Raw genomic sequence first — 25,768 nt, forward strand, 5'->3', positions numbered from 1 at the left:
ATAAGTATTAGGAATGAAGTAACCAATGTCTGAACCAACTCCTATTTATCATGGCCCAATTTACATTAGAATGTGCAGAAATACCCTTCCTGCCACTTTAATATAAGCCACAAAACCAGGAACATATTCATCTTTAAGGTTGTGGAAGGAAGAGAAGCAGAGTAAACTTGGCTCCCATTTCTCTACTCTACTACATGTACCTCACTACATTCTCAGCTCCTGAATTAGTCCTGTCACTTTCCCAAGCACAAGGGTAAAAATAACAGAAAACTCTGCTAATTTTTGTAGCCTCATTTTTTATTATAAAAACTATGTTTGTATTAGGAAATACAACCACTATAAAATATATGAAAAGTGCAGTAGGAAAATCAAATAAAGAAAGCATTTCCCAAAAAAGGGAAATGACCATAAATTAAAGAAATGGCTTTATACCAGATTTCCATTAAAGTCTAGTCACAAAACTGATAGAAGGAAGAGAAATTATTTCAGAGTGTCAACATACAGATTATAAAAGCTAGTTAATGTAGCTTCATATTAATAAAACCATATACACAGAAGAACCTCCACAACATTTCTGTAATAAGGTTTGTGGTGGTAGTTATATCTTTAAAAAAACAAAACATGAAATATCACTGATGCATGAGGATATCGTTAGTCGTTAAATATGTTAATTTTGTGCTAGTACACCATCTTCCATTAAATACAGCAAAACAGTAGAACAAATATATTTAAATATACTACATCAAAGAGAAAATACACTACTTTGGATAGCCAGAGTCAACATCAACAAAAGTGAAAATAAAACAAGAGAATTATAGTCCATCTCCATCTTGTATGGGAATGCCACAGCATTCACATATTCCACCCAATGACCTCATATATCAGTGCCCTCAACTGCCTGGCTTCATATGTAACTGTGTTCTTCCCACTGTGCATCCTCTCTTCTTCAAGTGGTTGCTCAATAACAGCGGGGATGTTCCTGCCATATAGTTCACACTGCTCTAGAAAATGCACACACTCTTGGATAACACTGTCACGCAGCATGATCATGTGCTTGGACATGTTCTCCAGCAAGGACAGGAAGCACCTTTTAGCATAATACCAAGTATCTGTGCCTAACTTTTTGTTATAAGGCTCCAAACTTTTAATTACCCTCGAGATGCCAAAGTCATAGTTTCCTTTGGCACAATAGAGTGTGCCGATCACTAAGTTAACGATGCAGAGGTGGTAGATCTTTTTATCAGGGTCGTCATAGGAGAGCTGCTCTTCTTCCTTCTCAATCTTCCTCATCAGCTCCTCTGCCTCTTCATTCTGACTGGTCATGATGTAGGAGACACAAAGGTTGGCCAGCACAATGGCACTGACTTGCAGGATGTTATCATAGTGCTTCTTGACAATGGGCTCATAGAAGCCGATGGCCTCTTTGTACTTGTTCTCCTGCATGAAGAGCACATGAGCCACATTCAGCTTCCACACCTCGTGTTCATTGCAGAACTCCACTGACTTGCGAAAGATCTTCTCCACCATAGTGTAATTCTCCATGTCCCAATATATCTTGGCCTGGGCCATCAAGATGGGCACATATTTCTCCAGAGTCTCATCATATTCATTAACTGCCTTCTTGACAGCCTCATCATCCCGGTTTTGCCTAGCTTCCTGCACCTGCTTAGTGAGCTTTCTCAGCTGCTCAGTCATTGTCCCTGCCAGATCATCTAGCTTGTGGAAGGCCTCCTCAGGAGCAGTTTGACATGTAATCATGGCATCCAGGAAGTTGTAAAGATAAGGTGAGAGCAGCTTGTAGGTCAGATGGGCATTCTCTGCCAACACATCGGCAGCCAGGTCATAGTATTGATGTTTACAGTACAGCAGCAGCAAGTTCCCAAAGGTCTCTGGTGGGCAGGGGTTCTGTTGCAGAAGGAACTGCAGTTTCTCAAACCCTTCAGTGGGACGGCTGTCCATGTTCATCAACGCTTGGTTGTGCAGGGTGACAGGGTCCAGCTCTTCCTCGGCCCTTGGTGGCATGTCTGTGAGTGCCTCCTGGGCTGCTTCCAAGTTGCGTAGCTGGTACTCGATGGCAGCTTTGAGATTGAAGGCCTCCACCAGGGCAGTGCGGTGCAGGAGCAGTGTGTTGCCCACGCTGCGGACGTCGATGCCCTCGGTGGTCATGCCCACACTGAGCTCGGGGTGCTGGTGGATGCCGCGCTCAATGATATCAGAGATGTGTTTGAGGGCAGGTGCATATTGCTTGGCTGCGTAGCAGCATAGCGCCATGTTGTATGACAGCTCAGGGCAGTAGCCCAGCACCTGCATGGCACCCGCAAATTTGCCACAGGCCTCCTCGTGCCGCCCTTCCCGGTACAACAGGCAGCCTAGGTTGACCTCGGCATCTGGCAGCTCTAAGGGGTCTTCAGCGGCTCCAGGGCTGCTCTCCGCAGCAGAGGCCAGCACCTGCTCCACCAAGCTCTTGGCTGCGGAGAGGTCACCCTGTGCGTAGTGGGCAGCAGCCTGCAGGCGAAGGGCGCGTCCCTGGTAAGCAGGCACATCGAGCAGGGGGCTGGCGACCCGCAGGGCCTCGGGGTAGAGCCCGGCCTTGTAGAGGGCCTGGGCCTGGTAGAGCCGGTACTCGTCCAGCTCCGGGTGCAGCGCCCCCAGCTGCTCGTAGCACTCAGCCGCCGCCGCGAAGTCTTGCAGCTGGTAGTAGCAGTAGCCGAGCAGCGAGAGGCCGGCCCGGGAGCGGCAGCTATTCTGCAGCTCGCTGCCCAAGATCCCCACCGCCTCCGCGAACCGCCCGGCCCGGATCAGCCCGTAAATGGCCGCGGTGAATTCCCCGTCCGGGATCGGAGCTGCCCCGGCCATGCCCGCGGCTACCAGGCCCAGCGCGTCCCCCTGCCACCGCTACCAAGGCAACCGCACCGCCGGAAACGGAAGTACCTGCGACTGCCAGCCAGACGGCGTCTCCTCCCCCACCCTCGCTGCCACGGCAACCGGCCAGGCGGAAACGGAAATGCTCGGAGCTTGGAACTACCGGGATGGTGCTACACCTATCACGGCGGCTGTTCTGTCGGACGCGGAAATGACGTGTTCTCCCGACTGGTGAGTGTGTCGCTTTACCTCCGCACTGAAATTGTTCTGTGAGCAAGGGCAAGGCCGCGAGCAGAGGAGACTGCAGGTTCCAGGGGGCAATGTTTCCCGCCTGCCTCCCCTGGCGGGCCGCAATGCATGCTGGGAATCGTAGTTTCTATGGCGGTCCGCTCCGCTAGTAGAATGGCGCGTAACTTGTAAATTGGGACGCTTGGCCCGTAGGTCAGACTCGGAGCGGAGCCGAACCTCAGCCCCACCACGTTAGTGGGGGTGAGGGGAACAACGTGCCGCAGGTAGGGCCTGTGCCTGGCTGACCACCCCTCTCCCGCCTGCCCCACAGGATGAGCCGCCACGCGGGGGAGGGGGCAGCGTGCGGCCCTGCCGCCCCCTAACAAAGGACAGCAGCTGCTGCCCGTCCTGTCTCCAGCCTCTGGCCGGTAAACCCGCGGGTCCCGAGCGCCCATCCCAGCGGGCAGGCGGGGCGGGGCCAGGCTCGCTTGGTAACGATAATGCCTGAGGCTGGTGCTGGCTGGTACCTATTATAGTAGCCAGGAAACTGCCCACGAGCCCACCTACAGCAGGGATCCAACCTGGGACTCTCAGCACTGACCCGCAGGCCAGGCCCTACCGACTGACTCCTGAGCTCACCTTCCTTCGGCCGTGAGAAGTGGGCGGCCGTTATTTGGAAAGGAACTCTCTGAGGGCCGAGGGCTGCCACTAGGGGGCAACACGCTACCGCTTGTAGTCCAGATCTTGGTGCGCTTTACTAAAGGGGGGGGGGGTGTTGTCCCCATTTGATAGAAGGAGAGACTGAGGTACGTAGAGATTAATGTCCTGACTTCCAGTGGTTTTGATTTCTGCAAGACTGGCCAAATGGGACTCATGGAGGGTCATAGGGCTGGTTGATTGTGATCCAGGAATAAAACCCCTGTTGACTCATTCCTAATGCTTTAGCTATGTTGCCTATTATGAAAAAAAAAATAGTAAATTCCTCAACCAAAGACTTTCATGGTTTGACTGAAGTATGACTTTTCAATGGAATAATAGTGTAATAATAGGCACAAATCTAGACTGTTAATTAACCTCTGAATTAAGAGACTGTCCTACCCAAAAGTATGTGGTTTTCTTGGGTTTCATAGTAGATTAGAACGTATCTTTATAAACCTTTATTTTCTGGCATCTACAATTTACTGTTTCATACAGTAGGCTAAATGAGGCACAGTGTGGAGAATATAGGGTTTATGCGCAACTGCTAAGCCATGTTATAAAATATTTTAAAATGAGTTCCACTTGCTTGCAGACATTAGTGTGTAAAAACAGAAGTTAATAGACTTAAGATTTTTAAAATTAAACTTGCCACACAATTAACCACTATCACTTATGGTATTTTCTGGGGGGAAAACCACTATATGAGCTATTTAGATACATAAATAATCTATCATGTTGGGTCTTATTTTGTGATATATCAAAGTTTTTGTTGAAAAAAAGTTTAATTATGTCCCTCTGCTATTATCAACAGTATATTTTTGCTACAGCATAGTTCCGAATATAGCTATTGATGGGTACAGGAAAGGTGTCTGTCCAACACTTTTATATATTTTTTTTTAATATAAAACTGTTCCAGAGAACTGGCTGCAGGCAGGGGGAAGAGAAGTACATATTTTGCATTGACAGATGGAAGGCCCGGTCATTTTCAAATGAAATGAATACACAAATCACAGACCAAAATTGGCATGGACATCCAAGTACTGAATGCCCAACTTCATTCAGCCTTTGATGTGCACTTGGGGAATAGAGATTGGTGGTTTTCTTTTTTCTTTCTTTTTTTTTGGGGGTGGGGGGGTGTTCATTAATGCTGTAATCTTTGTAGAGCAGTCAATATAGTGAAGTGCTGTAGAATGCCAAAGGATTACCCTTTCATGGTCTTTGAAGTCTGCTCTAAATGGTGATATTTTTTAAATTACATTTCTAAGTAAGAAAGTATGATCTTGGTAAAGTTCAGGTTTCCAGCTCACACAACTGGTGGAATAAAAAAAATCGAAGGACCCACCTAACAAATGCTGTTGGTAGTTTGACCAGTTTGCTCTTGTAAAATAGGCACAATTTATTGCTAAAGAGATAATGTATGGACACTAGGGTCTTTCTAGATCCACAAAGGAAACTTAGCTGAGCATTGCAGACCTATCGTGAAGTGCCCTGCTGCCCAGTGGAATCCTCAGCCACAGGTTAGGTGCCCAGGCTCCCTATGCATTGCATAGGGAGAGTTGGGTATCTCAAAATGGGATTCACAGAAGCCAGCAAACTGGGCAGTAGAAAATGCCTAGGAGCGGTGCAGGGCCGAGGCTTCCCTCTCCCTCATAAGGATCTAGGTGCTTAATTCTGGGGTGGAGGGAGATGATGATCTCTGCTCAGGATTCACAGCCGTGAACTGTCTCCTGAGGTTAAGTGCTTAAGCAAGGTCAACCCTTTCTCCAAAAAACAAAAACTGAGGAGGAGACTCATTCTCCCCATGTGGGAGACTCTGGGTCAAATACACACATGCGCTCTCTCTCTCTCATTTGGAGCAGTGCGGAGGCTATGGGGTATTGTGAGGTCAGGGGAGCCTGGAGTGTTTTGCACATGGAATAAGAAGTGGTACAATCTAAAACAATGCAGCAGGGCAATCCCTGTGGGATTTTTTGGGGAGTGGAGAAGAGAAGATGAAGCCAAGAAGCACTTGAACAGCTTTTTTTGCTCCCAGTGCTTTTTAGAGCCATGGAGCCCCACAGATACAGAAAGGAGATGGGTCTGTGGTAGTAATTGCATCTAGCAGCCCTACCTCAATTGTGAGCATAGTTGTAGGAAAGTGTGTGAAAGTTCATCAAATGTTAAAATCACTTAAAACAATAAATATTGATAGAAAAAGATACAAAAGGGAGATGGGAAGACTGAATGAAGTAATCCAAAGAAGTGGGTATGCTGATATCACCCAAGGATTTTGGTAAGATCATAACTGGTAAACAAAACGAGAATAGAATCAGAAGTTAACGGACCAAAATCGGTGTGTTAGAAATTCTACCTAATTGGTAGACAAAATAATCAGGGGCTGTCATTCCATTCATTAGCTCCTTGAGGTCCTTGAAAAAGAGACTTTGGAGCAAATATGGCAGGAATCATAGGATTGGAAGAGACCTCAAGAGGTCTTTTAGTCCAGTCCTACCATGAGTGCAGGGGACTAAGTATTATCTTGACCATCCCTGAAATGTTTGTCCAGCCTGCTCTTTAGAACCTCCAATGATGGAGATTGTACAACCTCCCTAGGCAGTTTATTACAGTGCTTAACTACCTTGTTAGGAAGTTTTTCCTAATGTCCAACCTAAACCTCCCTTGCTGCAATTTAAGCCCCTTGCTTCTTGTCCTAATCTCAGAGCTTAACAAGAAAAATTTTTCTTCCTCCTCCTTGTAACAACTTGAAAATTGTTATAATGTCCCCCCTTCAGTCATCTCGTCCCCAGACTAAACAAATTCAAGTTTTTCAGTCTTTCCTCATAGGTTGTGTTTTCTAGACCTTCAATCAGTTTTGTTGCTCTCCTCTGGACTTTCTCCACTTTGTCCACATCTTTCTTGAAATGTGGCTACCAGAACTGGACACAATACTCCAGTTGAGGCTATATCAGCATGGAGCAGAGCGGAAGAATTACTTCTCGTGTCTTGCTTACAACACTCCTAATGCATCCCAGAATTATATTTGCTTTTTTTGCAAGAGTATTACACTGTTGACTCATATAATAGAATAGAAGGAGCAAACTTTACTATCATGGCTGCCATCCCCACTGTCTCCTGAGACCCCAGGATCCACCATAACAATACTGTTTGGCCTTCATTGTTCTGATCCTGAAAGGTGTCCTGATCAGACTGGGCCAGATAGAGGGAACTAATGACATTGCTACAGTGACTTTGGCTAAGTCTAAAGTAAACAACACCTAGACTGTGAGACTTGGTTTCCTGACTCCCTCTTGTGTCTTTTTTTTTCCTTTCCTACCTTATTTTTTCTCTTTCCTATTTTTCTCCTTTTGCCTTCTGTTTAATAACAGTCTGGCTTAGCTGGCCAAGACTGCGGCGTTTGCAATGCTGGGTTGAGACTGCGACCAGTGAGGCAGATAAAAGCAGTGCCTTAATCAGTCTGAGGCTGGTACAAGTCGGTCAGGTCTCAGAGAAGCTGATAAAACCATTTGTTGTGCCCATGTTTCTCCAGCAGCAAGGTTCAAGTGAGAGTTGGCACCAAAGACAGAAGTTGCATCCTTTATCTTTGCTGTTATTTTCTGTCCCTTTTAATGCGTGTTTTGTCTTCACGGAAATGGGATCAGACTTCTCCAACAATTGCTTCAGACTATCTCAGCTAACTTTTCTTTTCCCCAAAAAGGGCAGTTAATACAATCTGAAAGACTGTCAAATGGATTTTTCCCCGGATAAAGACTCTCTGCAGCTAAAGGGATTAAGATATATTGTTGAAAGCTTTACTTAATATTTCAAATGCTTTAACTCTTTCCTCCTTTTTCTGTATCTTGAATAAAAGGTTAAAGATTTCTAGTGGTGGTTGTTCCAGTAAGAGTGAGCCAGCATAACATGACACAAAACCCAGACCACATCTAAATGTTTAATGTTGTAACAATAAATCAGGGTTTTATTAATATCTTGTCCCTTTTTGGGCCTGAGACATACTCTTTGCAACACAACAGAGCCCATAAATAGCAGGGCCTGAGATAAAGCAAGATATTTGTGTGTCATACAAGAATTTGATGGTAATTTCCAAAGCCCTTATTGAGCAAAATAAATATATTTTTAGAACTTTTTAAATTCATTTAAAAGACATGGGTTATAGAAATGGCTAAGTAGATGTACCATGTCTTCTGGATAATGGCACATCATCCCAAGAATTGCAAACCAAAGACCCTTAGTAGTGTGAGTAATCCTTCCACCCGTAAACAGTCCCATTAAAATCGGGGGCCGGATTCTGCATTTGGTCAGAACAGTGTAAATTTGGAGCAACTCAATGAAATTAAGGATTGCTCCCATGAATAAGGTCTGCAGGTTTGTGTTTCAAAAAATGAAATTTTAACCCCTCAAAGATGTTTTTAGTGCTTCTACTCTTTCTGTGTGAATGAGTAATTAGTAGATGAGGCCCTGATAATTAGATAGGCCTCACTGAAAAAGAATGAAATTACAGGATAGCATTAAAGTGATTTATTAATTAATAGTGAGACAAATAAAACAAAACCAATTTATCCATTTCAAAAACATGCTTTTTTTAAAAGTTGATTCAGAATTCTTTGACAAAAACTAAAGCAAAACAATGAGGGAAATGGAATTACAATAGGAAACAGAAAGGAAACTATTTCAGTCCCAAGTTATGCATTTTTACAGTACATAGACTCCATTTACTGTAGAAAAAAATACATTTTATATGTCTGTTCAAGTGTATAATGTGTCTCACACAGACTTATTGATTGTTTACAACAGTATTTCCCATAGAGTTGAAAGATGCAATGTCCAACATGCTCATAAACTAAAAATTAAATCCAAAAGGTTCATAATCCAAAACCGAGAAGGAAAAGGTAACAGGTAATATATAGAATGTATCCCAGAATTGTCAAATTCAATAGGACATCACTGATGATAACTTCTGGACCCTTTTATTTTAGCTAATTTACATCTTGTTCTGTTCATTGTTTGGTAGAACCAATCCAGATCATTTTAATATGTTCTTTGAGCAAGGCCAGTATCATTTTCTTACTTCCCATTTCCTGATACTCTGAGCACTGGAAGTGCCTTCTGTTAATTTTGTTCTGACAGATGTTTTATGTAATCATGAAACCTTAAAGCTAGTCCTAAAATTTTAATAAATACACAAAATATCTAGCTATACCTAGAAATTCCTTAATTTTACTAAAGGCCAACTAACACATTCGGTATGTATACTGAAACGTTCTTATTTATGTTAGCATGAATTAGTGAACTGTCTAAATCCTGCTAATTATTTTTTATATCAGGCACTGCTGGCTGCAGTTTTCAAAAGTGTTTTGTGAATACTGGTATTGGCTTTGTTGATAATTAGGCACGTTCATAAACATGCAGTGCACTAGAAGTAGGTTAAGAAGGTCACCAGGCCAGAAAATGCAGCTGCTTTTCCAGTGACAATGAATACCTGAGCTAAAATGGAATATACTCATCTATAGTATAATTTATCATTTCTTTATTTGATGGGCACAAATCCTACTAATCAACACATTCCAACTTTTGTAAATAACCGTGGGCCGGAGCCCAGATCCTGCTAAGTACTAAGCACCTCCTGGGAGGAATTAAGCATCCACAGCTCCCACTGACTTTAACATGAATTAAGGGTGTTCAGCACCTTGTTGTTAGGGGCCACAAATACTTTACAGGCAAATCATAGTCTTTACTCTGGCAAAATTGTCATTGAAGATGGGGACAAATGACTGAGAACTCTCACTGCCCGGTGTGGCTACTGAGCTGTGTGTGGGTGTCTCCACAGGAAGGCTGGGGAATGGGCTGAGCAAGGCTATAGTAGCCTAAGTTCCCTGTAAGCTGCACGGCCGTGCAGCAGCCTATTTAGCACCGCTCAGGGAACCTGCCATGGTCAGGGGAGAGGCGCCCCTCCCCTGGCCCCAACCTAGCCTGGCCCCTAAGCTGCCGGATGAGGGGCAGCCTGAACCCAGCCCGCCCAGACCTGCCGTGGCCGGGACGCCCCTCCTCCAGCCCCAACTCAGCCCCGGACGTGCTGCAGCCGGGGGAGGGGTGCCCCAGCCCCACCAGGGGAAGGACCGGCCTGAACCCAGCCCCGGCCGGGACTTGCCGCAGCCAGAGGAGGGGTGGCCCAAACCCAGCCCTGGCCAGGACCTGCTGAGGCTGGGGGAGGATGGCCTGAATCCAGCCCTAGCCCGGACCTGCTGGGGGAGGGGTGTCCCTCTCCCAGCCCAAACCCAGACATGCCGCGGCTGGGGGAGGGATGCCTATCACACAGCCATGGAGGTGCCATGGTGGGGAGACGTGCCCTTCCCCCCGCCCCCTCCAGCCCAGGTGCTGCTCCGGGGAGAGAGAGCTGGGGGGAGTCCTCTTTCCCTGCTGTAGCCCTGGACCACCCTCCTGCACCCCAAACCTCTCATCCCCAGCCCCACCCCCCACCTGGAGCCCTCACACCCCAACTGTCTGCCACAGCCCTGAGCCCACTCCGAACCCCTCGGCCCCACCATATGAATTTTGTTATGTGCACCAATATGAAGGTGATGTGTCACACATCACCTACATATTGCTGTACATAACAAAATTCATTCTGCACATGTGTGGGAAAAATTAGAGGGAGTACTGACAGTAGCCCCCCTTTCTGGGTACCAATCGATCATCCTCTGCCCCACCTGTGTCCTGCTAACCCCCCATTGACCCCCATAGATTCCCTGTGTCATTGCGAACAGGTAAGGGATATACACTCCCTACAAGCCTTCCCTCCCCCATCTGCTCCTCCCACTTTTGCAGTGGAACCCAGCTGGATCTCTGCACCTGTGAAGGGCAGGGAACTGAGCCTGGACTGCAGGATTTGGCCCTTATTCTACACTTTTCAGTGATCTCTCTTGCAATTTTTTCCTAGAATAAGCTTACAAAACAGATTTAAGTTCAGGCAAAGTTTCAGTTTCTCTAGAAAAGCTGTTTTTGCACCAATCAACAAACACCAAAACCTTTATAAATGAAGCTGACGCACAGTGAAAAAGGTCCCTGACACCATCTTAAGTTTGAGAACCAGTATCGAATCTTCCCCCATTTCTGAAAAAATGCAAATGTGTTGCCAGGATTTTGAGCTAAAAGTGTGAAAACTTTAGTGATAAGATATTTTTTTCCCCCTCAAGACGTTAGTATTTCAATCTTAAAAACACTAGTGGTCAAATTCTGTTCTCACTTCCACCAGTAAGTACAACCCTACTGATTTCAACAGAATTGCATCAATGTGTTTGAAAGCAGAATTTGATGAGGATCTTGTTACACTTTTTCATTTGCTTTCTTGTTGTGGAGGAATAGAACCATTGCATTAGTCAGCAGTTTCTGAATTTTGACCCACAATAGAAAAGATACAACAAGACAGGAGAAATAGATGGAGGCAATTACAAATAGCCATTTGATTGATGGTTGACATTGTTAAGGCCTTAACTGTATGTCAGGTTGCAGCAGTGTTGAATTCCCATCACTGCCAGTGGGTGTTGCTATGGGCAACAGTGCACTGAAGCCAGTAAAAAGGAAAGGAAATGAGAGAAAACTCAACCTTGGAGGAAGCTATAGGATATGTACTTTAAATTATGGTACACTTACCAATATGCAATATCAAAATTCAGGAAAGCTATGTATAGCTGCCAGCAGTACCAAGTCAGTAATGGTCTCTGCTTTTCCCATAAAGCGAATATTCTATAAATAAGTTTTATACAGGTTTGCAGCAGACTATCGCAGCCTTTTCATTACTGGGGAAGGAGTGAGGAGGTGGAGAGGTAACAGAAACAAGTTCATACAGTGCAGGTATTCATCTCTGTATAGCATAGATTTCCCCTTCCCCCCCCTTCTCTTTGGTAGCAAACATGATATGGTTCAGTAGTTTAGATAACTAGATTTTCTTGCAGTGGTTCTGGAATCTAGAGGCATTCTAATGTCTACACAAATTATAAGTCGTACAAAGTATTTTAATAAACGGACATCTTTTTTAAAATTGTCAATTAGTTAGTGATGGTCAGATTTTCAAAAGTGCTCAGTGCCCACCTGATTTAGATGCCCAGGTAGGCGAGGATGGTAGTTGGCTCTTTAGAAAATCTGGTCCTATGCGTTATTCTGATTTCAGTTATACCAATGAAAATCCAGAGTATCTCCACTGAAGTCAGAGGAGTTATTCTGGTTTGACACCAGGGTAAAAGAGATCAGAATCTGGCTTTAATTTATTATGCTGTTTTTACCTAGTGGTAGGCATTCCTAGTTTCAAAATGACGTTGTCATGGTCTCCAATAACTGATGACCATAGTAACTCTCTTTTTTCCTCAATAGGGCAGTTTCACGCTTAAGAAGCCCTAAAGGTGGGAAGCATTCTATCATGCATCCTCTTGTATTCAGGTGCTTAGAATAGAGCAAGCAGTCTCAGATTACAGAGCTGTTTTCCCAAGGATCTCTGCACTAACTGGAAGAGGCCAACTTTCTTGTGCTAGTGTGGTCACTGAGAACTAGACCTGTTTGAATTCTTGATCTATCACAATTGATTAAAATTTTATGTACAACTGTTTATCAGATATGTGACCTTGGATTTGCTTTCTGCTAGCTGTAATAGGGCAAAAGAGATGATAAGAGAAATAAGAGGTAGTCAATATCCAGTGTGATGGTACTCTATTGCCCCCCGCCATTTCTTATGTGTAACAGTCAAAATATTCATCTCTGTAGAAAATTATATCAGAAAGACACATCCATAGTAAATTCTTCAATGCAGATTCTCTAGTACAAGGCAATACATTTCCTTTTTATCCTATTTTCATTAAAGGCCATTAGTCCTTTCCTTGGGGGACAGTGCAACTTAAAAAATGAATGCTTTAAAATAGTATTTCTAAAAAAATGAACCCAAATTACCATGCAATAATTTTTGCCTTTATACAAATTTCCACCTGCAAAGTAATTCACTGCATTGTTAATATGAATATCTTAAGGGAGCTCGGACAGGTTGGTATTTTTAAAGATAATAAAGTTTGTTTTTAAATGTAGCGAAGACAGGCAATTCTAAAGGCCCTGATCAATCACTAAGAAGCTTTGTTGTAAAAAAATACTTCTGTAGAATACAAAGCAGGCTTTTCAGAACACTCAAGCATAAAAGAGGAAGGAAGAATGAGAGAAACATTACAAAAGCAGGCATAATTGGTTCATAACAAATACTGAAAATATGCAAAACAACAAAGTAATTACACACTATTCTGTTTTCCTGCAGCTCCTTGCATATGCATTGATAAATGTGCATTCCAAGTCTGCTCTGTATTATTAGTTTTATTAAGCTGTAAGTTCTTATATTTCAATCTGGCGTGTGTGTGTGTGTGTGTGTGTGTGTTTTGGTTTTTATTACAGCAGCAGTTGAAATGTGGTGGAGCTGAATGACTACTTCTTGTGCTGTATCTTCCATGTGACTCCAGATATCAGCATCATCTTATTACAGGCCTTCTTTTCAGACCAACTGAACTCCTACGTAAAAGCCATGGCCAGCAAAATTATATCCAATCAATTAATCATGTCTGTGGAAGCATTTTTTAAAAATGATGTGACTAAGCTTACAACTCTGCCTTTCAGACATCTGTCATCATAACAGCAGCTGACGTTTGCAGGCTTAATGTATGTCTTCAAGAGACAAAGTAAAGCTGGAAGATGAGGAGGAGGGTACTGTCTGGGAGAGAAGTGTTTTCTGGTGCAGCTCCTCCCATTTACCCCTGTTCACTGCCACAGAGTCCAACATGGGCTTCAGTTTCACATTCACCTTCACTAGAGACTGGAGAAAGATTAAAAAAGGAAGAGAGAAAAAAAACAAATAAATACTGACAATATTTCTGATTCTCTCATCCAACATACAGGGAACAATTGGATAAAGGGAACCTGTTAGCTGCACCAGTATTGACAGCCCCAAACATTCAAAAATCATGAGTTTGGCTTAAAAATAAAAACATTTTAAACAATACATTTTAGGTTCTTTTTTATTTGTCTTCTGGGTTTGAGCTTTCAGGCTGTAGTCAGGTTACATTTTCAAACTTCCCTCCACAGTCATGAGGGCTTGAAACTTAGGGTGACGTCCTCACCCCCACTCCAGCCTCTACACTGCTCCTTTACCCAGTACAACGGCTCGAAAAGCCCTGTATGCAGACAAAGGAAATGTTTTCCAGTGTAGGCACTGGGGCAGACAGCCATAAGACTTTCTCTCAAGGACCCTTTCACAATTCCCAGGTGTATATAGGGTATGTGTGGGAGCAGGGCCACAGCATGCAGTGCTATGGAGATTCCAGGCAGCAATGTGACCTATAGAGTAACTTGGGAAGGCCGCTAAAGGCCCCTCCAGCCCCTGGGGTAGCCCAGGATCAGAAGGGGGCACCTGTAGTTCCTGGAGCTGTGAGTTCTGTGCTGAGTCACTTAGGGTATGTTCTTAACTTGGGTTAGCTAACTCTGGTTAAAATAGCAGTGAAGACATGGCTACTGGGCTTAGCAGCTTGAGTTAAAGCCTATAGGAGAGCCTGGGGTTGAACTCAAATTGCTAACCGGAGCAAAACGTCAAGTTCCTGTGCCTTTACTGCTATTTAAACCTGGGTTAGAGAATGTGGGTTAGCTACCCTGGGGTAAGCACACACCTTTTTTGCAGGTTAGTCGTACCCTAAGCAGCTCACAGATCAAAGGAATGGTTTATATGCATCCTACTGATCCTGGGCTGCTCCCGGGGCTAGTGCAGGGGTGGGTGAACTACGGGCCGCATCCAGCCTGTCAGACGTTTTAATCCGGCCCTCAGGCTCCCAGAGTGGAGTCTGGGGCTTGCCCTGCTCCAGCTGGGGAGCAGGGTCGGGAGCTTGCCCCACTCCATGCGGCTCCCAGAAGCATAAGCATATCCCCCTTCCGGCTCCTATGCGTAGGGACAGCCAGGGGGCTCTGCATGCTCCCCTGCCCCAAGTGCCCCCCCCACACACAGCTCCCATTGGCTGGGAACCACGACCAATGGGAACTGCAGGGGCAGCACCTGTGGACAGGGCAGCGCGCAGAGTCACCTGACCGTGCCTTTGCGTAGGAGCTGGAGGGGGGGCATGCTGCTGCTTCTGGGAGCTGCTTGAGGTAAGCGCCACCAGGAGCCTACACCATTGACCTCCTCCCATGCCCCAATCTCTTGCCCCAGCCCTGATCCCTCTCCTGCCCTCCAAACCCCTCAGTCCCAGCCTGGAGCGTCCTCCTGCACCCCAAACTCCTCATCCTCAGCCCCACCCCAAAGCCTGCACCCCAACACCCTGCCCCAGCCTGGAGCCCCCTCCTGCACCCTGAACTCATTTCTGGCCCCACCCCAGAGCCCGCACCCCCAGCCGGAGCCCTCACCCACTCCAACCCCCCATTTCGTGACCATTCATGGTCCGCTGTACAATTTCCGTATCTAGATGTGGCCCTCGGGCCAAAAAGTTTGCCTTCCCCTGGGCTAGAGACATACCCTTAGAGGCTCAGCATAGAATCTCACCCTGACTTTTTGTTTGAAATGAAAGCCAAGAGTCTCACATAATCACTTGTCTCCATCCGCTGGGGCTCTAAGTAAAACACTAGATATCATGAGAGACACAGTAATATCATGCAAGTTGGCAACACAAATAGTTTAGTCTTCCTTTACTCCTGTGAGTCATGCCATTGATATCGCTGGGGCTACTCAGAAGGGTAAGGGTTGCAGGATCAGTCCCTTGGTTGCTGGTAGCTATGAATAGGAGGCTTATTAGTTAAATGACAAGATGCACAAAGTTGAAAAGAGTTCATGGGTTTCACATGAACGAGCCTCTGATCCCCTTGATGATGGGGGAGCTTAGATTTCAGGTTATGTGGGTAAGCAACCCATCACAGTCAGCAACTGTCAGCACCCGCATGTGCTTTCCAAGGCTGGAGCCGCATCACCGCTCAGCTGAGTTTAGAAGTTCATATAACACTCACGTAAGCTGCACATAGTCAAATAAAGAATGTGTATAGCAACTTGAATAAAGCACAGAAGTAGGTTCTTTTTCTAGTCTCATTGAAACCAACAGCCTTACACAGGGCTTGACCTGAAGTCAATGGGAATTTTTCCATTGACTTGAGTGGATTTTGGATCAGGCCGCAAATGACATAGCCATGGTAGACCGTCATAGGAAGATTACTAGAGAGGTATATTTTCCTTTTAACCGAAAACCTTTACTTTGGCACTATGTATGTATGCTTGAGAAGTCACCATTTGTACCCTGGCTCTGACACTATTGCCAAAGAGGGGGCCTTAGAGAAGAATGGGCAAAGCAGAATGCCTGCTATGGAGATTCCAGGCAGCACTGGGCAAAGCAGTATGCCTCCTAAGTCTGAAGTGTATAGAGCCCTGCGTTGGTCAGATGTGCTAGATTTCAGATAAAGGAAGAGTAATCACTCTTTGTGCAGCCCTTTTCATTAACAATATGAGGCCTCTACTAGCAGGTTGAATAGGCTGCTTTCTGTGATGGAATGTAAAGGGCATGTTTGCAGTGTGAAGCAAAAGGTGGAGGAATGGGGAGAGAAGGGAGAGTGAAGGATCAGACAACAAATATTAATTTTATAGGCATGCAGAATGTTTAAAAATAGAGGGGTGAGTAGGAATGGATTTTTTGCTGTTAATCCTGTCCTTTAAACCAAATCACCAAGATGTTCACCTGCAATCAGCTTAAATGGCCCCAGGAGCCCAGAAGATGGTTTAGAATTGTGGGTTAATATGGGTACCCTGCAAGCCATGGGGACTTGGTTAGCTACTGAAGTTAAGTCTTGGTAGCTTTTTAATTGAGTTCCTGCATGATAATTAAAGTTCAATGGCCTGATTTTAAGATGTGCTGAGCACTTGCAATGTCAGTTGATTCAGTAGGAAATGCAAGTGATCAGCATTTTTCAAAATCAGACCATAAGTAACTAATTGATTTGTCTAGGGCATGGAGTAAATCTACTGTGAAGTGCTTCAACTATGCAGTTGCCATGGAGTAAGATATGAAGCCCAGTGGGACGGGTTAGAGACAGGGCTTAAAGTGGTCTCCCAATAAGGTCCAGAGATGTTATTGCCTGACAGTGGCATTTCATTACTTTGTAACAACATTTTAGGACTTAGCTTGTTTAAATGAATAATGTTTCTATTGGTGGCAGCTAGCCCATCTCTGAGCTCTATGGTTTTAGCCCTTTATTTCAGAGCACTATATATTTTTGCAAACCTATGTGATACAGCCCAATATAAGCTTTAATATCTATGGTAGAAACTCATTGCTGGTGTGGACAGCCAACCCCCTCCAGAATTCAGAGGCAATTAGACATACAGGCCCTGATGGCAGTTCACCGGGAACTTCCTATGCAAAGCAGTCATCTTGTCATGGCGAGGGCAATGCTTGCACAGATGTACATCAACAGACAGGGCTAGAGCTGGCAGAAATGTCTTGAATTTTCAAAATTTTGATGAAAATGAATGCACATTTTTGATAAAATATTTTTTTTAAATCACCACTCTTGAACTGTCGTGAGGCAGAAATAGAGCATTCTGCAGTCAGACCTCGTGACCTGAAAGCACAGAACGATCTACACATTGCCCATGCCATAGATATTTACACTGATAATGTATATCTGCCTACAGTGAATTTAAAGGAGATGTAGGAGACTGGGAACTAGGGCACACGTGGCACTGCCTCATAGTGGTTCTTCAGTTCCTGGCAGACTCTGTACTGGCCTGCTGTTGTGCAAGGTCTGTTGCTCCTGGTCAGAATAACACTTCTAAGCCAGCATGTCTGCTCTGAATGCCTGTAGCTTGTACAGTATGGGTGATAAGGGGGTCCTAGAACCAAGGCAGGTCTGTTCTTTGCTTTCTGTGGCCCTAGTCCAGTCCATTTCCCAGCCTGCTGCACAGTCAATATCCTTATCTGTAGCAAACCAAAGGTAGTGCAGTGGTGGCTTCATACTGGTTGATGAAGGTGGAGTTGCTGGTATTATACATGGCCAAGATATTCTGCTGCCACAAGTACTGTGCAGTACCTCTGCTTGGGGTTTCCACTGTCCCCATGGGTATGTTAACATGGACCAAGCTAAGCCTAAAGGACGAAATCCTGCTCCTAGCTCCTAAAAGGGAAAACGGTATTGGCCCTAGCTGTACTAAGAATGGATCCAACCATACTTTTTGAATCACAAGTTAATCAACATATTTTGTGAGCTGTGAACATCTTTTTGATTCCCAATGTGGAGATATAGATTGCTCGTAAATTTGGATTTAAGTGTATATTAACAGGGCTAGTAACTCAGGGATTTACAGACTAAATAACAAGGATGAGGATACTTTTAGGATACTTCACGTACTCCTTAACATTACCTAAGGATATTAAAATTGGGTAATATAAATTAAAAGAAATATTTCACAAAGAATAAACCAGATCTTTGATTTTTAGTCTTATTACATCACAAGCAATTAATTCTGTTAAATAGTTACAGAATATGGAGTGTAATCTTAAAAAACATTAGCTTGTGTTACACATTTATCAAGCTACCCTTTGTTAGAAATGCTCCACAGTGCTGATTTTGCACAGAGTATATAAAATGTCTTTATTCAGACATCGACTTGATGTTTAAAACACTGCTTCTGTATTGTATAGTTTGGCTTTGAGACCCCTTTATTTTGATCTACTCTTAATTAAACCTACTACTATAATTTCAATGGAAATTAGCTTTTCTTTTATTTTTTCCAGTAACCAAAGCATTTCACTAGGATTTTTCTGATACAAACTACACAAACTGGATTTTATTTGTGCCTGAGATGTAATTAAAAACTCATTTGATTACTATATTTCTGGCCCTGTTTTACTTATTAAATTCCTCTAATCACTTTTCTTTTATGAAGCTTCTGGGAAATTATCTCAAAAGCAACACATTTCTCTCCTCCCTGGCAGGTTCTTGCACATTTACTGCATTACATTCATACCACTTGTCCATGACCTGAATTAATTCACCAATTAATTCTTAAAGCTATTTAAGTTTATTTGGCTCTAGCCCAATCAGGGTTATACACCTCTGGCTCTTTGTTCTACAATTTACTTTCCATTTTACTGAATGAAAATCCCTTGAAGTACTGTTTCTTCATGCAACGCTTCTCTTTCATTTATTCCTCATAGGAACTGCCATGCCATTTATTCCTCATAGGAACTGCCATTCCTCATAGGAACTGCCATTAACATCTAGTTAATTTGGTGTCCATATTCATAAAATCCAGTCTAGCTCCTACTGATGCAAATTTCCATTGACAAAGGATTGGTCCCCAACAGCTGCATGAAATTGGATGCTTCAGAAAAAGTCACAAACCACCAATAATGCACCTGTTATTGTGTTCGTCTTTGTACCTTAGGAAAATTTCTCTATGACCCCCAGCTGGTGATCAGCTTATGCTCTGAAGCATGAGGAGAATCCAACACTGGCAAGGGGTTTCCACCTCTAACTTCCAACCTGAAACCTGTAGGCACACCAGTAGGCCTACTGATGTCAATGGGGTTGTCTAGTCACATGAATAACAGGTGCAGGATTGGGCCACAAGATTAGTATTTATAAAGTTATCCTAGCCAGTGTAAATGCTGTTTGTCTCCATCTTCCGTTACAAAAATGTTAAGAAAACATTCATGTTGGCTATCTAGGAGGCACTCAAAAATTAGGAAATATGAGTGAAGTTGGCATGTATAAATATATCTCTTCCCCTCTGTGTCTATATATTGCAGATTTTAAATATATGATTAAATACTGTTTCTCAAATGGTACTGTATCGCACAATTTTTTCCCTTAGTTGTAGTATCTTTTTGTTACACTGCATAGGCCACACAAAGAGAGAAGGAAAGTTCATGTAAAAGATGCATAGTGAATGAGGCAGGAGCTCTATATATTCACTGTTCATTTTATAGGATGCAGCTGACAAAGGTGTAAGAAAAAAAGTCTGACAAAGACTTCTATTACTTGAAAAATAGTGTGTGACTGTGTCATGGAAGCTGTCATAATGCTTTGTGATAATGCATATGCATAATAGGGCAGAGTTAAGGCTATGAAGGCAAACAGGAAGATATCAATGGGAGGATGGCAAACAGTGTTGCGTGCCTGGGATCAAAGAGGGTAAGATTAGATACGTTTTTGACTGGCATACTACTGGCTTTAACAGACTGTGCTGCAGCTGTTACAAACGTTGCCTGTTACTAACTGGTGCATATAGTCAAGTAGTCTGAGCGGAGAACCGAGGGACAGGATTTCTTGACTTTTTATCCTGGCTGACACTGACTCCCTCTGCAGCCTAGGACAGGTTAATGAACCCCGCTGCCCCATTTCCCCCATCTGTAAAATGTGGATAGTAAATCTTGCCTACCTTACAGAGGTGGAGTAAAGATTAGGGTATGCCTGCACTGCAAGTGGAGGTGTGAGTGCAGCTTGAGTAAGTTCTCCTATGCTAGCAGTGAAGACATGGATGACAGGCTTCAGTGTGGGCTGGCAATGCAAGTGTGTAGCCAGGGCCGTGGCAGGCAAGTGCCATTCCATTTTCACTGCTATTTTTGCCGTACTAGTTTAATTAAAGTTAGTGCAGGTATACCCACACCTGTGCAATCACACCTCTCATTGCAGTACAGACATACCCTTAGTGTGGTGTTCTGTGCTGTGTAATAATGGCACCCTCATGCTCTGAAGATCTAATCCCTGCTGACTACATCAATGGGGCTACTCATGGAGGAAGATGCTAGTCAGCATGAGTAAAGGATCAGAATCTATCCTGTGTTCAATATCCATATAGACTAGGTGAGCATTGAACCAGGACCATTGTGGTCTTTGACAGCAGCTCAGTCAGTGTGTTTAAGGAATGTCTCCTGGTGACAAAGTTACCAGCAAGGGTGCTGAGTTTTCTATCATAGAAGTTGCTGCTAAAAGAACGTACTAAACTGTTTGTGTCCTTTACTACTAAAATTCCAAACATGAATTCCTGGCACATGGACATTATTTAATAAAACACAGCTTGCAAAGGAAAAATACATTTGCCCAAATAAGCATTCCGCTGGAGCCCTACATCCAATCATGCCACTGCAGGCATAAGCCTATGGTATGAGATGGGGTCTTGCCCTGTGCTCCAACAGTTAATAAATTAGCTCTGTCAGACTAGTGAGGTAAGTTCCAGAGTTGGGGAGCCTCTGCTAAGAGCACTTAGCTAACAGACAGTTTAAATCTCAGGATGACTGTTTCCTTAAGGGTCCCCAGAGCAGTGTGGCTTGGGAGAGAAGACCTCTCTCAGGTAGTCCAATATGCTGTGTAAATCAAACTCAGCATCTCACCAAAAGCCAAACTGAGTCAGGGAAAGAATGGCACCTACTGAATCACAATTACCATTTTCTGCAGGTCCCAGGATTTTCATTGGAGGCTCCTATCCAAATATTGACCAGTTCTGACCTTGTTTAATGTATCAGCTTTGACAAGATTGCAGCCCAAGGAAGTATGGCTGCAGGTCTAATATTTATAAAGCAAGCTATGCAATAAGAGCACAAAATTTCTGTTTTATTTTGAGCATGTCAGAATGTTATATGTCTCAGTGTTTACTCTGCTTTGGAATCCACTGATTTCTAATTACTCATTTTTATTGTGTAGGAACTTCCTGATTTTGGAAGGGAGAGTTAGCGACCAGGAAGCCATAGAGAGAAATTCAGATGAGGTAGAAGTATGTGATGCTCCACTAAAGTCGATGGGGTCACAACGGAGCTGAACTGGACCCCAAGTTTTGCTGATGTGGCTTTCATAAAAGAATACATGGGCCAAAGGTGAACCATTTATCTGAAACTCCTTGAATATTTTGAAGTCAGAGGAAAGTGGGACCTACAGTTGAGCCCCCACAGCTTTAGTCTGACAGAAGATGTTCTGCAAAACCAAAATCATCCCTTGGTTTGCTATCTCTACATACATGCTAGTACTGATAAACAAATCTCTCTTGCTAAAAGAAGTCTGTTTTCTGGAGCCTTGCTACAGAAGATGAAGGACAACAGTTTGAATAGCTTCCAGAAGCCTCTTTATGAAGTTGTGTGAGAACTTTGCTTTGTTTATGCTTTTGTTTTGTTTCAGCTTCTGTTGTCAGATCCAGATTTAAAACTCCAAAAGAGTTAAGTGCACCACAAGAGGAGGCTGCAGTTGTAGAAAAAGACTGCACTCTCCCCATGATGGGTAGCCCACCAGGGACAAGCACAGCCCCCAAATTCCTGGCTGTGAAGGTGTGTGGCTAGCGCAGCTAGAAGATGCACTTAATCATTGTGTTCCTTCGAGACTTCTGCCAGTGAAGTTTTCTGGAGCCTACCAATATAATTTACAGCTGCTATCTCCAATGAAACTTCCAAAGGAGGGCAGTGAAGAACACAGTGCCTGCCCTCCCTAGGGAATGAATCCACCTGGATGTAGAGACCCCCAATGGTGCAGGAGCAAACTGAGGAGGGGTGATATGGCACACAAAATATATTCAACATCCTCTGCATTGAACAGTTATTAAAGTTTCCTTCTGGTGATAGCAAAACATTCTGTACACTATGAAAAATAATGCTGCAATATCCGTTTCTAATAAAGTTATGGCTGGATGGATTCATAAAACAAACTTTTTTATTGATAAAAATGACCCATATGCTATAATAAAGAAAAAGTATATTATACATGTAAGTGCTTTGTAGCAAAGAGTACTCTGATCAGAGTCAAAATTGTTGTCTAAGTGAAGAAATGTGACTGAGAGATTGGAAATCTATTGAAATAGCTCAATTGATGTGTTGCTACAGTTTCTAGGCAAACTGCTAGTCCATCTGTTCATAATAACTTAATAAAACCAAGGAATCAGTATATTCCTTTTCCCATGAGAAGATGGAATACCAACGTAATGTTTTATTTGGTTCTGCAATTCCTGGTTTTGCTCTTGATCCCACATATTTTAACAGTTTGGGCAAAATATGAGATGACTCTACCCCTTTCCTTTCAACATTTGTTTTGAGGAGCGATCAATGTCTTCTGCCTTGCCGTTAAATAGATTTTGAAAAACTCGTTAATCCATATCAGTGTCATATCCTTATTTAGGGTCTTTAAATTTATCCTCAGCTGGGGAATTCTGCAGGTAACTGTGATTCTGTTGAGTTCAACGCTTAAAAGTGTTTCATCCATCATCATTTCTAGTCCTTTTCTGATGCAATATAGTTTGTTCTTTGTCTTTCTTGAAAACTGAATGGCTGTTAAATTATCCATTTATCTTCTTTCAGATTTGCTGTACTCACTCTGTTGGTTGTCTTTTCTACCTTATTTGCCAACTTTTCAATCCATTTCCTTTGCTCTGAATATGCGTCTTCATTCACCACTCATTCCTTTTCCGTGTAGTGGCCAGCTAATTCTGTCGTCGTCTTATCTGAAAATTGTGTAATTGCACAAATAGTTCACCACCTTTTTTTTTTTAGGTGATGTTGAAAAGCCTCTGAACTCAATGTGTGAAATCTGGCTCCACTGAAGTCAATGGCAGATCTCCCAGTGACTTCATTTCACCCAATATTCTTTCACCTATTCAGTCATTCTCTCAAAAACTGTTATTGACTTGTCATTCCAGCAGAGGAGTGGATGGGGTTTCCTTTGTGGCCTGTAAATAACACTGCTCTGTTGACTATATTGTTGCTTGAGGAGCAACATGAAGCATTCCGTCCCTTGAAGGGCTGAGTGTACTGTCTCTCCCTCCTCCAGATGGTCTGTGAAAGCTTGAATATTCCCACATGATCAGTGGCAGAGTAACGTGCCACTTCTTTGATCCAGTTTTCCTTCAATAACCCCACTAAAATCACATATTTACAACAAAATACCACCTAAGAGACTGGGGGAAGGAAAGACAGAGAGAGATACTGAGATCTTTTTGTGTCAGTTGTAATAAAAATTTGTAAATTCTTAGACACCAGAGTTGATGCATAACAGTGTAGATGGATACAGTGTTGGGCAGGCAACTCTTCTTCACCAGTTTTGCCCCAGACCCTTCAAAAATTGTGCCTCTGGCACCATACTTCCCATAGTCATTGTTCACAATGCATCCCTTAACTGGGGAAGTGCCTGTCAACTTACTCCTTTGATTATTTTTTTCTGGTTTCCCGTCTATAGTGCTCCATGTTGATCCTGAACTGCATTCCTTCACTCTTCTCTATCCACCAGAATTGAAACAGTAGAAATAAACATATTATTCTTAGCTTAGGAGAATGAGGTTGGGAAGATACTCCAACAATGTCCATTCCACTACTAGAACTTGTAAAATGAACCAGAGCCTTAAAAATCAGATGTGAACCTGAACTTCCTGAAAATTCAAGGGATGTTGGACTGGCTGATCTGGTTTGGGTTCGTCGCTGGTAGAAATATTCCTAGGCAACCTCTCCAACAAAAAGACTCTGAAGCTGAACCATGTACTTCTGCTCCTGTTTAAGAACCACAGAAGCCCCCTTTCCCTGTGGAAGCCCCTACCCCCAACTTGATCCCTAGCTACCAAACCCTCTGGCATAGCCACATAGTGTAATTAGCCAGATCTAGTTTTTCCTGAGGCAGACTTTTCTGTGAGCATAGCAGACATTGCTGCAGCTGCTGCTCTGCCTTGAAAGGTTTTAGCAGCAGTGCCCCATGGATGTCAACATTCGCAGCAGAAAATGAAACCGTCACTTAATCTGCCACCATCTATGCCAGACCTTGTCTATATTGTGTCACATACTGCATGCTGAGACTATATGCCTTAATCATCTGTGTCAGGCAGCCTCTCTCAGAAAGCACGGACACATTATCTTTCAATGTCCATGCTCAACTTAACTGTCACAAACGAATGCTTCCAAATGCCCAGTTCTCTGTGGTATTCTCTAGCACCTATCCAAAATTTTAGAAAGATATCCTTTTCAGCCTTCACTAGGGAATAATCCAGTTCAGAAGCCTGTACTTAGGCAAAACTAACTTAAATGAAAATTGGTCAGCATTGATCAAATTATTCATTTATATACATTTTCTGAAGGATCTATCCCTTTTTCTGTTTACAAACAGGTTTTGATTTTCATTCATTCATTCGCTTTTTAAAAAATTGTGAGCACATTTCAGACAATGGATTGTTCCCAAACTGTGACTGTAGGCTATTCACTATTTGTGAGGTTTACCTGGCTGACTAAGTCACATGGGAGTGTTTTTCCTCACTAATTGGATGATTGAACCTTTTTAAGTAGGAAAAAAACCCTAACAAAAATAGTGAGCACTCTCCTCTATGTACAACTAGCCTTTGTCACTAGCAAATGTGGGTAGGTGTACAAAGAAACATTCATACAAACAAAAAACCCTTCACACACACATGTTCATGAGTATAAGAAACAGAAACATGATTTGAACCAAAACGCTGGTTGGAATTTAAATGTATGTTCATGAACACAGTTTTGGCTGCATACAACCAGTTTTAGATTTTACCTTAGTAAGGAATTCAAGACTTGGCCCTATATTTGCAAACTTCTTTTAAATCATCCCATACAATAAATTCTGGGCAGAAGCACACTTTAGCAGGTGATATCCAAATCCTGAATTCAATTTTTCTCGCATCAAAACTTTCACTGAATTCAGTGGGGATTGTAGCTGAGTAAAGGTTGAATCAGGATTTAGTACCATGTGTGTGATCCTTAAGCTTCCCTTCTTGTGAAGGGCACAAAAGCCTGGATCTACAGAGGGACTCGTGTGTTGCAATGACTAACTTCTGGGTACCTGGAAAAATCACAGGAACAACACTGCAATCCTCAAAGCCTGAGTTAGGTGTCAAGGCTCCCTGTACCATGTGTGGTGATAAATCGGCAGCTCAGAATGTGATCCACAAAAGCCAACATGCTAGGCAAGGAGCCACCTCAACGAGCTAATGAGCGATGCTGATGAGAGG

General features: G+C 43.4%; 2 protein-coding genes across 3 annotated transcripts in view; both read right to left on the reverse strand.

Annotated features, from left to right (window-relative positions):
• Positions 1-298: 298 nt before the first annotated feature.
• TTC30B (tetratricopeptide repeat domain 30B) lies at positions 299-3,226 on the reverse strand. Its single transcript, XM_024198491.3, has one exon. The coding sequence runs from the start codon at positions 2,854-2,856 to the stop codon at positions 853-855; it is 2,004 nt and encodes a 667-aa protein (XP_024054259.2). The 5' UTR covers positions 2,857-3,226; the 3' UTR covers positions 299-852.
• A 9,989-nt stretch (positions 3,227-13,215) lies between these two features.
• PDE11A (phosphodiesterase 11A) overlaps positions 13,216-25,768 on the reverse strand; it is a 226,632-nt gene continuing 214,079 nt past the window's right edge. For both annotated transcript variants that reach the window (XM_029910560.1, XM_026647595.1), the window contains one exon: positions 13,216-13,624. In XM_029910560.1, coding sequence (XP_029766420.1) covers positions 13,466-13,624 — 159 coding nt within the window. In that variant the 3' untranslated portion in view covers positions 13,216-13,465. The remainder of the gene's footprint in view (positions 13,625-25,768) is intronic.

Source organism: Terrapene carolina, unplaced genomic scaffold, assembly GCF_002925995.2.
Source record: "Terrapene carolina triunguis isolate 2854851 unplaced genomic scaffold, T_m_triunguis-2.0 Scaffold62, whole genome shotgun sequence".
Taxonomy (NCBI): Eukaryota; Metazoa; Chordata; order Testudines; family Emydidae; genus Terrapene; species Terrapene triunguis.